The 12,459-nt window shown below is 48.7% G+C and overlaps 1 protein-coding gene across 1 annotated transcript in view; it reads left to right on the top strand.

Annotated features, from left to right (window-relative positions):
- CRKL (CRK like proto-oncogene, adaptor protein) overlaps positions 1–10,861 on the top strand; it is a 35,420-nt gene extending 24,559 nt beyond the window's left edge. Inside the window, exon 3 of the mRNA XM_027847469.1 lies at positions 6,729–10,861. Within this exon, the coding sequence (XP_027703270.1) occupies positions 6,729–6,863 (135 nt within the window). The 3' untranslated portion in view covers positions 6,864–10,861. The remainder of the gene's footprint in view (positions 1–6,728) is intronic.
- Positions 10,862–12,459: the final 1,598 nt, after the last annotated feature.

Below are 12,459 nucleotides of genomic sequence, written 5' to 3'. Positions count from 1 at the left end.
CTTCCTCCTCGCCCTTTAGGGGGAGCTGTGATGAGGTTCTTCTGTCCATTTTATGGACGAGGAAGTGAGCTCAGAAGGGTGAAGGAGCAGTAGGGGAGAAGACCCAGGGTAGGTCCACGTAAATGATGCAGCTGCAGCCCCCGGCGCCTTTTCCCCATGCTTTCCACCAGAGTTTTAGAATGTGGGGAGCATGAGAGCTTCTGGGAATTCTTACCAGGCTAGGTTCGCTCTTTATTGCTTCCAGGAGAGCCAGGGAGGCTGGGCCAGGAAAATAATGGTCTGGGCTCATTGGTTGGATCGATTCACGACTCCGCCCGTGGGCTCTCCTCTGTGTTCCCGTCCTCCTGCCCTGCAGTTACACCTTGGCAGGTCAGCTTCATGCTTCATCTTAACAGGGCCTCACCATAGCGGGTGCTTCCTCCCCCAGTGCCAGGCTCAGTCCCTCCACAACTTAGTGGATAGTCGTATCCCTGAATGGCCAGCTTTCTGGGATTGACCCTCTCAGAACTCCAGCTGGTCCTTGAACAGAGGTCTATCTCTGGGCCGTGTGGGGACCTACATTGGAGGAAGTCTTAGCCCTTAGTGAAAGCAAAAGCAAAATAAATGAAATTTTTCAATTCCAGTGGGTCTTGGCTAATCTTTAATAATTTTTTAAAAACCACGTATTTCTTTACCTCGGTGCGAATGGCTTTAGATTTTTATAGACCCTGGCCGCTTGACAAAGGTGTGTGCCGGTGTTGGAGGACACCTCGCAGAGCGCTTTCTTAAGAAGTTTCACTTAATTGTCCCCATAGGAAAAACCAAATAGATGAGCAGCTATTGTCAGATTATGGCGTCGTTAGACAGACGACCTGTGGAGCTTGTCTGTCCGGGACACACGGTACAGACGGACAAAGCAGGCCCAGAATCAAATAGGAGATTTGGGGCAGTGTCTCATGGGAAGCAACGGAGAAAGAAGAGGAGAGAGACGGAGAGGGAGGAAGGAGAGGTGCGGCCAGTGGTGAACGCCAGCAGGTTTCGCTGTATTCAGTGGGGACCTTTGGGGGTACACGCTGCTTGTTCCTCAGGTGAGGGAGGAGCCCGGGTACTCTGGTAGCAAAGCAAGGAAGGCTGCCCTTGCATTGGGCTTGTCCATGTGACCTCATGGGGGGGGTGCCCCAGCTGATGAGATGACAGAGCATGGTGGAGAAGGTGGAACCCCAGGAAGGAAGGAGTTGTTTCTCCTCCTCAACTCTGCACGGAGAATTGGAAATGATAAGAGCAGCAGCAGCAGGTGTAGATGAGCCTGAGGGAGCCAGTGTTTATTTTTAGGACCTAAGCTCCAGGGCTGAAAAGGCCAGGTGCGTGTTAGATCAGAAGTGCAGCCTTCCTTTTGGTTGAGATGGCGGACTGCTCGTCTGAGGGCTGACGGTCTGGTGGATGTGAGCAGAAAGCTCTCGATGAGGAGGGCTTCATTAACAGGGACTTGGGGGGATTAAGATTTTCTGCAAAATGGGCTTGCACATAGGCTTGGCTGGCTCAGAGGCCTTGTCTGAAGGGACACCCACTTTCTGACTTTTCACTCTCTTTCTCTATCTCAGCCCCAAAGATGGGAACGCTGGTCACCTCACCACTCCACCTGCTCTCTCAGATTTCAGGACTGGTCAATGGATATTTTTTACATGTCCTCACGTGTAGGTCTACCTAGCACTTCCCTTCTCGAAAACCCAATTTTCTGTGTCTTCAGGATAAAACTAGCTCCTTCACTTGACAGTGAGGGCTTTCCCAGGGTGGTTCCAGCTCCCCAGCCCTGTCTTTGCTCTGGCCCACTGCAGGCATTTGTGGAGGCTTCCCACATGCCTGGAATGAACTTCCTGGGTTCCTCATTCCCATCTGCACTTACTGGACTATTTCTCTTCTTCCAAGGCCCTGTTACTGTGACCAGCTTCCTGCATCAAGCCTTCGCAGATTCCTCTTTTCTCTCCCCCCTCAGATTTTCTTAGAGAACTTTGCCTTGCTCTTCCCTCCATCACATTCTGCTTCTTAGCATTCCATATTTGTAAGTTATCATTTACCATCAGAAGACTTTTTGTTTCAGCGTAGCAGACGCTTCTCAGTAACACCCACACGGTCCCTCTACCGAAGGGCATTTCCCCAAAGCCATCCGTCTGTCTGTTGTAACAGTGGAGTGTGTCTTTCCACTTGGATGGCTTGTTCCTTGATTGTTTATGTTGACATCCTTTGTATAAATTCTGCCTCTGCTTTCTCCACTCTGTAGCACTTCAGACAAGTCCTGCTTTGTTTTTCTGAATTATTCACGTGCATTATTTCTCATGCCTTAGTAATATTGCGTTATGTTCTTATGCTCTCCATTTGGCTCATTCATTGAACACATTTTGCTTCCAGTTTTTCTTGTCACAAATAGTAGCATGCTGATGCATGTGGACATATGTGATACTCCCTGTTGGATTGAAAGTTCTGCTGAGTGTGGGGAGTGTCTCGTTTCATTTTTATGTCTCCAGGGTGAGCCCAGGGTCTGGCCCTTGACGGACTTCTCTGCCATCTCTCTCAGAACTCTTGGGTCGCCTCCGTGTAGTGTGTCCTTGTTGTTAGAGATGTTTGTTGCCTAGGACCGCGTGAGGAGCACAGCAGGCTTCGGGCCCAGGTCATGGCTCAGCTGTTGTAGCTCATTAAGAGGGGGAGGAGGACAGGCTGATGGCGGTGCTCATCTCATGTGTTTCTGGAGCAGTGCGGCTTCCCTTTCATTGTGAGTGTGACGCCGAGAGCTAGGGTGGCCCTGCTCCCTCTGTGTAGCGGAGTGTGGAGGCTGTGCAGGGCTGCAATCAGGAAGGACCTGGCAGCCCTGGAGAGCAAACATGAACCCAGGGCTTTTCCATCTCTGACATTGGTTCTCTCGGCTCAGGAAAGATGGGTGGCGTGACCATTTGAGTCTGTGACCTTGTTGGAGGTAGGTCTGTCCTCTGACAGGCCTTTTCACCCTGTCCCTTGTTGGGGGCCTTCCTTTAGGTCATTGCCTAGGTGATGGGCTTTGTTGTGAACCCTACCCGGTGTTCACATCACCTTTCAGGAGTGAGTCATGGCAGTACGCTGCCACTGGACGGGTGGATGAAGGCAAGGTGCCCGGTGTATGCCAGCAGCATGAACAGTACTGTTGATACACGTTTGGACGTGGAGCTCTGGCGGGGGGGGGGGGGGGGGGGGGGGGGGGGGATAGGCAGCTTCGCTTCCTTCTGAAAGAGTGCCGCCTAGTGGTGACAGAGGCAGCTATGGCCTTAGGCAGAGAGGAGCCAGCAGCTAAACACTGGTTTTCCATCTTTCTGCCACATCTACGCAGTTTTCCAGGGTAGCTGAAGGAAGTGGCGTGTTGAGTAGGACTTCTCAAACTCTCCCTTAAAATACTGAAACAGCTGGAGAATGTTTGAATCGATCAAGGTGGCAACTGCTCTTTCTGCTAGCTCACCTGGCCCGGTTATTTTATAAGAATTAATGAGATTATGATAGAGTCCAAAGTGCCCGGGGTGGGGTTGGGGTGTTGGGAAAACCATGGCAAGACCTCTATGAACTCATGCAAAGTGAAGTGAGAAGAACCGGGAGAGAGATCGTTGTGCACAGTGATGTTGTGATGAAAACCAAATGTGGAAGACACGGCTGCTCTGATCAGTACAGCAAGACGATTCCAAAGGACTCAAGGTGAAAAAAGCACCATCCACCTCCAGAGAGATAACTGAAGGAGTAGAATTTTCTCCCTTTCTTCATAATTTTTTTTTGCTTTGTTTTGCCATGTGGCTAACAAGGAAATATGTTTTGCATGATTTCTCATGTATAATTGATAATGTATTGTTTGCCTTCTCAGTGGATAGGAGAGAGATGAGAGGGAGGGAGAGAATCTGGAACTCAAAATTTAAAAAGAAAACAATGCTGAAAATAAACAAGGACAGAAGACAAAGGAAAGAGTTGAGGACCATAGTGATGACCATGTTAAGGAACCTAGCAGCTGGGTCCGTTGACCTGGGTGGGAATTGTGACCATAGATCATTAGGGTCAGCGCTATCTGGTCTTGCCCTTTCATCTTCCAGAGCAGGAAATGGGTCCAGACATGAATCCCAGAAAAGCCAGAGACAGAACAAGAAGGGGGCCTGTTTCCTGGAGCATTTATAGCCGTACCTTTTATGGCCACTTAGAAGTAGAAGCAAAGTAAATGCCAGCAGTTGAGGAACGGCTAAACAAACTGTGGTGTGGGAATGAAATGAATGTGAAGACTTGTATAAACTGAGGCAGAATGAAATAAACATAACCAAGAAAACAGTATACATAGTGACTAATTATATGGCACTTACTGTGTACCAGACACTATGCTGAGTACTTTGCAGTTATCTCTTTCCACCCTCACAACACCTCTGGGAGGTAGGTGCCATGATTAGCCCTATTTACAGATGAGGAAACTGAAGCACAGCCAGTAAGTGTCTGAGACTGAATATGGACTCAGGTAATGTCTAAGCTTGGCCCCAAAGAAGAGATGGGAGCATGTCCCTCTCCCTTCTTGGCAGAGGTAGGAGACTGGAAGGTGTGGAACATAGCTTTTAATGTCAGATTCTGTTGGCATTTTGATTAGTTTTGCTGGACTGTTTTTAAATTGTTTTATTAAAGGGATGACAATGGGGAAAGGAGGCAACCTTTTGGGGGGGGGAACAAAAGTTCTGTAAAGTCAAAAGATAAAAATGTAAAGAATAAGAATGGAGGTGAATCAGTCAAGGTTACACAGGTAATGAGTGTATTCATTCATCACCTGCTGGGTTGCAGAAAGAGAACTCAGGTTGCCCTGGACTCCCACTTGTTCTGTAGCTTAGCTGGTAAGCAGCATCCCCTTGGGTCTCTGCTTGAAGACCCCCAGGGAAGGAAGGCTCGGGACCTTCCAAGGGAGCTCGTTCTGCTTCGGGACACTTCCTCTCATTGCTGCTGGTATTACACACATGCACACGCGCACACACATGCATCAGAACTAGTTGAGTTCTTCAGCATGCCGGTCCTTCAGATACTCAGAAACAACTGTAGCATCTTGCCGTTCCCTGCCCTTCCCGTGTGCACCCTCCATCACCCTCAGATTTGGGCTCTCATTCCCTGCCTTGTCTGTGTGTGTTAGAAAGCAATAGAGGATTTGAAGGGGAAACGGTGACCCTTCCATAACCTAGAATTGAGGATTCGCTAACCTTGAAGTTGATGGTCATCAGTCTAAGTAAGAGAAGGGCAATTCTGGGTGTTGCTGTCCCCCTCTGTACCGTGGCCTGGCCTTCTCATTGGCAGGTGCAGGAGGTCAGCCTTACTCAGTCACCAGCAATCATAAGAAACAGATCACCTAAGTCGTGAGCAGATAAATGCTAACTTCCCAACTACAGCTATTCCTTCCACATCGCGGAGATTAGGGGCGCGGCAGCCCCGTGGTCTGGAAAATCTGCATAAAATTTTTTGGCCCTCCTTTTGTACCAGAGAAGGTTTGAATTCTTACAATATTAAAAGATAAAATATGTTGATATTATACAATGCTATGCATACATTTTATGCATTTCTGAGTTTCTAAACTTTTTCTGTGTTATTTGTTGGCCTTCAGCTGTTGTCTGTTGTTTTTGCAAAATTCCCCCCAAATTTCCCTTTAATTTCTTATGCTGACCCACGATATATCGAAAACTGTGATGGGGAAAGTCATGATGTGGGGGGGGATACTTGCAGAGATCCTGGAGGCTTCAGAGGAGAGATGTTGATTCTGCACAGAAAACCTGTTATTTTCCTTTTTTTAATTTAGGAATTTGACAGGCATCAACAAAGATGAGCATTTCCACATACAAAAAACTTAGAAGAAGGTCCATGTAGGAAACTAGGAGTCTCTGTTACATAAAAAAATGATGCTGATATCACCCTGCTTGTCTGTGTCCCCTTCGGAACATTATTCTGCCTTCTTCCACATATTTTGAAATGTTTCTTTGGCTTATTTTTACTTTTTCCTCACTGTCACCGCACCTCACCCCAACCCCATCCTTCCTTTGTAACAAATAAGTAGACTCAAGCAAAGTAAATTCACACTTTCTCTGCACATGTCTGTCAGCTGCTGAGATGTGGGAATCATTGCCTTGATTAGTCACTGAATTGTCTTTTCTATAGTAAAAATACTAGGATTCAGTCAAAGGTTAACCCAAGTATCAGTGATCTCAGTCAAGTAGGATGATGACATATTGGTGTTTACATGAAAGCCTGAAAGCAGTAAGCAGCTGTTCAATAATTTTTTTCAAAATAATTACAATTTTCTTTTTAAAATTTCATCTTTTACAGATTTTCTTGATGTTCAGTACAAACTCGAGGAAGAAAACCGAATTGCTAAACTTAGATCCACCCTTGCTTGTATTTTCTTTTTTTTTTTTTTTCCCTCTTTCTTTTTAATTCTTTTCTAGGAATTGTTCTGAAGTCAGTGTTGTTGAAAATTTGCTGTCCTGACTCTGGTCTCACATGACATTTTATACCTCTTGTAGACTGGTGTTCTGTTCCTCTGTATTCTGATATTCCTTCCCTCAGCTGAGGGTAGAGCCTGTGTCCAATTAGATCCAAGTGTCCCTTGGGCCATGCAGGTAGGAGGGACTTCATAGAATAACAGTTGAAATAGGTAGGAAGTTGTAACTTTATGTCCGTTGTTCTTTTATTGAAGAGAAAGTACTGATGCTCCCTTTGTCCTTTCCAAATAGGTGGGTGACATCGTGAAAGTGACAAGGATGAACATCAATGGCCAATGGGAAGGAGAAGTCAACGGCCGCAAAGGGCTCTTCCCTTTCACGCACGTCAAGATCATTGACCCTCAAAATCCAGATGAAAACGAGTGATTTCTGTTACCCGTGTCTACTGCTGCTGCTACTGCTTCATGTTCTGGCTCTCATTAGTAGCATCCTCTGAAATGGGATTCCATTCTCTCTCACAGGGCAAGCTAGGGAGCCTGGCCCAGCTCTCCAGCTTGCTTCCGTTTGGTGGTCTTTTCTACACATCTGGAATGCACACAGCTGGCAGCCTTTGGGCCTTGGGATCGTCGCTGGCTTGTCTTAGACTTAGCCAATTGAGGACCTTTTTGGATCTTAGGCTGGAAAGCCCGAGCGGAAACAGCCAGGCAAAAGGACATTGAGGAGGAAAGGGTCTGTCTGCACCCACTTGGATGCTCTCTTGGCTTCATCCCATCAAATTCAGTTGGAGAAAGAAAGCATTTGGCAGTTATACTTGAACTTGGTGTATAGCTCATCCTCAGTGATACTTGGTGTGCCATCTTCATCTTCTTTTTGAGGGGAAATCACGGAACTCAAGGAACAGGAGAGAATTCTGTCCTGTCACAGTAGAAGCTGAATTGGGACTTGGGGGAAGAATCATTGGAATATGTATTCTGAACAGTCATAAATGACAAGTTTTCTCAATACGAGGAAATCTGCCTGCCTCTGAGCTTCTGAAGTGAAATTTCTTTGACTTAAGGAAAAAACTACATTGAAGCCAAGGCCTGTCTTTGTATCACGTCTTCATTGTTGTAAATGGTAGCCTGTTTTGCTATGTGCTAAACAGAAGGAAAAAAAATCATATTTAATTCCATCTTTCCAAGCACTGTAAACTGTAGAAAACAGACTTAAAGGAGAAATACTTCCTTTTACTTTTTCCCAGTGAAACCATTCTGAATCTACACACACACGCACGCACACACGCACACATGCACACACACGCACCACACGCGCACACACACATGGAGCCATTTCATTTTATTTGTTTGGTCTGCTTTCAATGAATGCCCGTTTGAAAGGTGAACCAATAGTCTTCCCTAAGGAAGATTGTTCTCAGAACCTTGGAGTCGAATCCACCGCCATGGAAAGCGAGCAGTTTAAGTCCTTGCCCTTTGAAGAGGCTGGAAAGAGCAGTCAGGCTCCAGGCTGTATCTGGGCTGTGTTATCACCAGCTGGAGAAATCCAGGGCTCGTGCTCCCTCGTGGGCAGGCTTGAGCGGCCCAGGAAAGGCAGGTGCTAGTTGGCTAGACCTACTATACTAGCAGAGCTTTGTTATGCAGGATGATCTTGCTAGATTAAAAAAAGCCCCTTAATTACACATGGCAGTAGGAATCTGTTGCAAATATGAGACTTGGGAAATTTTAATACATTGACAGAAATTCAAACTTTTAATATCATTATCTGCCAGATACTAGTAAAGGGCAAGGCAGAGGTTCACACAAAAACCGAGCACTGACTTCAAACATAGAAGGAGCCCCATAACTAGTACATTTGGTCTTTTGGGCTGCCTTTCCTACAGACTTTTTTTAGCCTTTATATTTTTGCAGCTTAGAATGTGTTCTGTGTTTTTGAGCCAAAGCTCATAGACTCATAGAATGTTAGAACTGGAAGAGAGGCCGCGTAGAAGTCCTCAGATGCAACAAGCAAGTTCAGTTTTATAGGTGAGGACGCTGAGGTCCAGAAGGGAGGCTTGAAGTGATTGGCTCAGGGTCCCACCAGCCAGGTCTGCCTCCCACTGCACCACCCTGCCTCTCTGAGTGATTCCCGGTGGTTTCCATAGGACAGAAGACGTGGCTGCCAGACGGCCAGATGGAGCACGATTGTGTTCGTGAACATAATAAAATTAATAAGATTGAAAAACTTGAGGAGATTGATGTGGGCCTGGGTGTCCCCAGCCAGTGACTAGTCACCATAGGCTGTGTGTGCAGTGACCTACTTCAAAAATGCCTACTCTTCAGCCAACATTTCCACAACTACTTGAAGCTATTTATCAGTCTGTTCTACTGAAAACATGCCCTTTGGTTACTCATTCTGCCATTAATATTCCGCCAAAAGCCAAGGTCCCCCCATGGTGTTCTCATGGAATGGCCACAGGACCAGCCTTTAATCTACTCACCCCTTTGTGCACTCACTGCTAGACTTGGCCTTGGTCACGCCTTCCAAAGAGAGGTCTCCTTACTGACCCTGGCAGTCTGTGAACGTGGGCAAGCCTGCCTGGTTTGTGAGAGACGGAAACTCCTCTGTAGACCACCTTTAACGTTTAGCAGCAAGGCAGTCAGTCCTTTCTAGGGGGCGGAGGGCATGCTTGCACACTGTGTATTAAGATGAGTTTTCCTTTGACCTGCTCTTCTTAGGACTCCTCGTCTTGTCCTGTGTGGGTTGATGTAGGTCACTAAGGAGTAGATCAAAATATGTAGGAAGGCAAGGGGCTTCCCCCCCATTTATTCTTTACACTAAAATGCGTGGATTCCCAGAGGAGAGCACATGTTTCTAGTGCTGTCAAGGATTCCCAGAGCCCAGAGAGGATAGTCTAGTATTAGTGAGAAGAGCAAAGTCACTTTTCTCTCCCTCTCGTAGAATCTTAGAGGCGAGGACCCTTACAGCTGGAATGGCCATGGGAGAACCACCTTGTCCATTCTGGAGTGAAAAGAGCTCCGGGTTTGGAGCTAAGCCCTGCGTCTGAACCTCACCTCTGCTGCTCTCTGGTTTGGTGACTTGAGGCAAGTCCCCTCCCCTCTCTGGGCCTTGATTTCCTCACCTGTAAAATGAGGAGATTGGACTGTGGATCATCCCTTAGTGTCCCTTCCAACTCCTAAAGTTCTATGAGCCTACATCGCTGCCACATTCTACGAAAGGGAGCTGGGTTACACGAGGTGAGAGAAGATTAGAAGGGGTAGGCCCCATGAGAGCCTTCCGTGATGTGGCCCGCTCCCCAACTCACAGGCGAGGCTTCCCGATGGCTGATGGATGAGCATCTGGGGTCCCCGTCGGCTGCGAGGCCTGTTCTCTGCCCTGGGAGGATTGCATGCGCTCCGGGGGCAAGCATTTCCCTTTGAGCTGCCTGTGCTGCTTGCTACTCTCCCTGCTTTGTCCGTCACCCCAAGCTCTGGATGTTCCGTGGGCCATCACTGTGGTTTATTTATCCTTTGGTTCTGTCAAGCCTTGATGGTCATGAGGCTGCTTCATTTGATGCACTGTTTAAGGGCTCGTGCTCCAACCCTCGTTTTTCTATCATTCGTGGATTGTGAAGACAGCTCCTGGGGTCTCCAGCCTCACCGCACTCCCTGGTCCAAGGAGTTGAGGTGGGTGATGTCTTCTGACTTGGGTCATTAACCTCGTGTGCCGGTCTTCGTGCTTCTGTCGTGGGCTGAAGGGGGACTCCTCTCTCCATGCCCATGGCTGCCTGGGTCCGTGCTCAGTCACTTACACACTGGTTGGGCACCTGCTGAAGACGATCCAAGCGTGGGAGGAACACAGGGACGGTGTGGATCCTTGGGCCGCTGTGATGAAGCTTCGCAGCTACATCTTGGGGAGGAGACAGCTGTTGACTTTGGTTTTAACACGGTGTTCCTGACTGATGCTTCCTGTGGACGATGTGGGGAGAACCTCTTGAAGTCTCACCTAGGAACCCAAGGCCCAGGAGAAAGGTGTTCTGTGGTGCTGACTTCAGTCGCCCCTACTTCTGCCCAAGCAGCTGAGGTTCCTCTGCACGAGGGAGTGGCCTGGCGTCCAGGATGGGCGTCACTGTGTGTCCTCCAGCCCCCAGCAGGACGGACGATGACTCTTTCAACTTGTAACTTAAAAATCGTGAACTTCAGGCAATAATATTTTCTGTGTAAGCTTTTAAAATTATTTTTGGGGGATCATAGCTTGTTTTATTTTGTGCTATAAAATTAACAGTATTAAATGACTTCTATTCTTAGAATACATTGAGTGTCTTTTCTTAACAGATTAGTGCCTTTTTATTTTCCTACTCCATTGATTCCATAGTACTGGGCCAGACATTAAAGCCGGTGTTTTCAGTGGCCTGTTTGTACACTGTCTGAATAAACCTTGCATCAACTTGCGGCGCTTTGGGTTTTTTTTCCTCATCTTAGTGTCCTCACTGATTTCCTGAGGTTCCCCGACACATGCACACACGCACGCGGCCCTTCCACAGAGGTGGCAGAGAGTGCAAGGCCACCCGGGAGGTTGGAAGACCCTCAGGGTTGTGGCGCCCCAATGAAATGCTAGATCTCAAGCCCTTTGCAGACTTAACCCTCACAGCAGGGTCAGCTGCCCTCATGTCCCAGGCCTGGTGTGTGGGCAAAGGGTGGAGCTGAACAAGGAGCCCAGCTCACTTGTTTCTCTCAGGGATCCCTCACGAGCCCCAGGTTTGCAGTTCTCACATCTTCCTTGAGTTCACAGTTCCACGCCTCCACTGGAAATCGTTGCAGATTGGACTTGCCCATGCCTTCAAGCCTCTCTCCCACCGCTCTCCGGGTGCTTTGTAAACTGCAGCTCCGGCTCCCCGTGCTCCTCCCTGCCCCCGGTCTGCCCTGGTCTGCCCTGCACATGGTGCCAAATGGGTCTTCGTGAATCGCTCTGGTAAAAATGTCGTTGGCTTCCCATTGCGTAACTCCTCCCTTCCTGACAGAGTAGATGGAGCTCTGAACTGGAGAGTCAGAGAACAGGGTTTTGTGGGTGAACTTAGGAGATCTGTGAAATGGGGGTGCTAGTACTCAGAATTGAGATAGTGGAAGGAGCAAAGGGGCTCGTACCAGAAAGTGCCGCTTGTGTGTTGGGAAGTAGGTTTGCATCGAGTCCAGGCTGCTCCGGACAGGAATAGGGGGCCCGCTCAGACCCTGGGGGTGCCGTTGATCGCTGGAGCTTGTTCTCACACCATCCCACACCTGGAGGGCCCTTCCTTCCCGAGCCTGACCGTGAGAGGGAGGAGCCACGGCTGCCAGCTTGTGGTCCAGCTCTGGAAGGGTCCAAGTTCTAGGGCCGCGTAAGGGCAAGGGGCACCAAGCTGGAGCCCACCGATTCCCTGCAGGCTACTGGGGAGAGAGTGAAGGTAGCGGCCGAGTGTGCACAGTTGCACCTGGATCGTTGGGCTCCAGGCAACCCCGCCTGGGGCATTCTTGGCAGAGCTGCCTGAGTGGTCTGCCGTTTCCTTCTTCAGCGCATTTTGCAGATGAGGAAACTGAGGCAAACAGGGTGAAGTGACTGCCCAGGGTCGCCCAGCTAGTACTCTGGAAGATGAGTCTTCCTGACTCCAGGCCTGGTGCTCTGTGCACTGCCCCTTCAGGCCCAGCACGCTGTGCAGTATGGCGCCCCGTAGCTGTAGGAGCGGAGGCTGTAGGAAGACAGCAAAGAGCCCTGGCTCCCTGCCAAATGAAAGCCTCTGAAAGCCCCAAACACCTGAATACAGAGAATGCAGAGCTAGGAGGGGCCTTAGGACAGGAGATGTCCCAGCTTGCCAGGGAGAGAATGCCCCCAGGCACTTGGAAACTGAGGCAGGCAGAGGTTTAGTGACTTGCCCTGAGCATAGTGAGTTATCTGGGGCTGGATTTGAACTCAGGTCTCCCTGACTCCCGGTCCAGACCTCGCCTTTGCAATGGACTATCCCTAGGGACAGGGATCCTATGATCACTTCCCCCTCCCTGGGCCTCAGTTTCCTTTT

This window comes from Vombatus ursinus, unplaced genomic scaffold (assembly GCF_900497805.2).
Source record: "Vombatus ursinus unplaced genomic scaffold, bare-nosed wombat genome assembly UNPS02015411.1, whole genome shotgun sequence".
NCBI classification, from domain to species: domain Eukaryota; kingdom Metazoa; phylum Chordata; class Mammalia; order Diprotodontia; family Vombatidae; genus Vombatus; species Vombatus ursinus.
The sequence above is the reverse complement of the archived record's forward strand: the minus strand, read 5'-3'. Positions and strand labels throughout refer to the sequence as shown.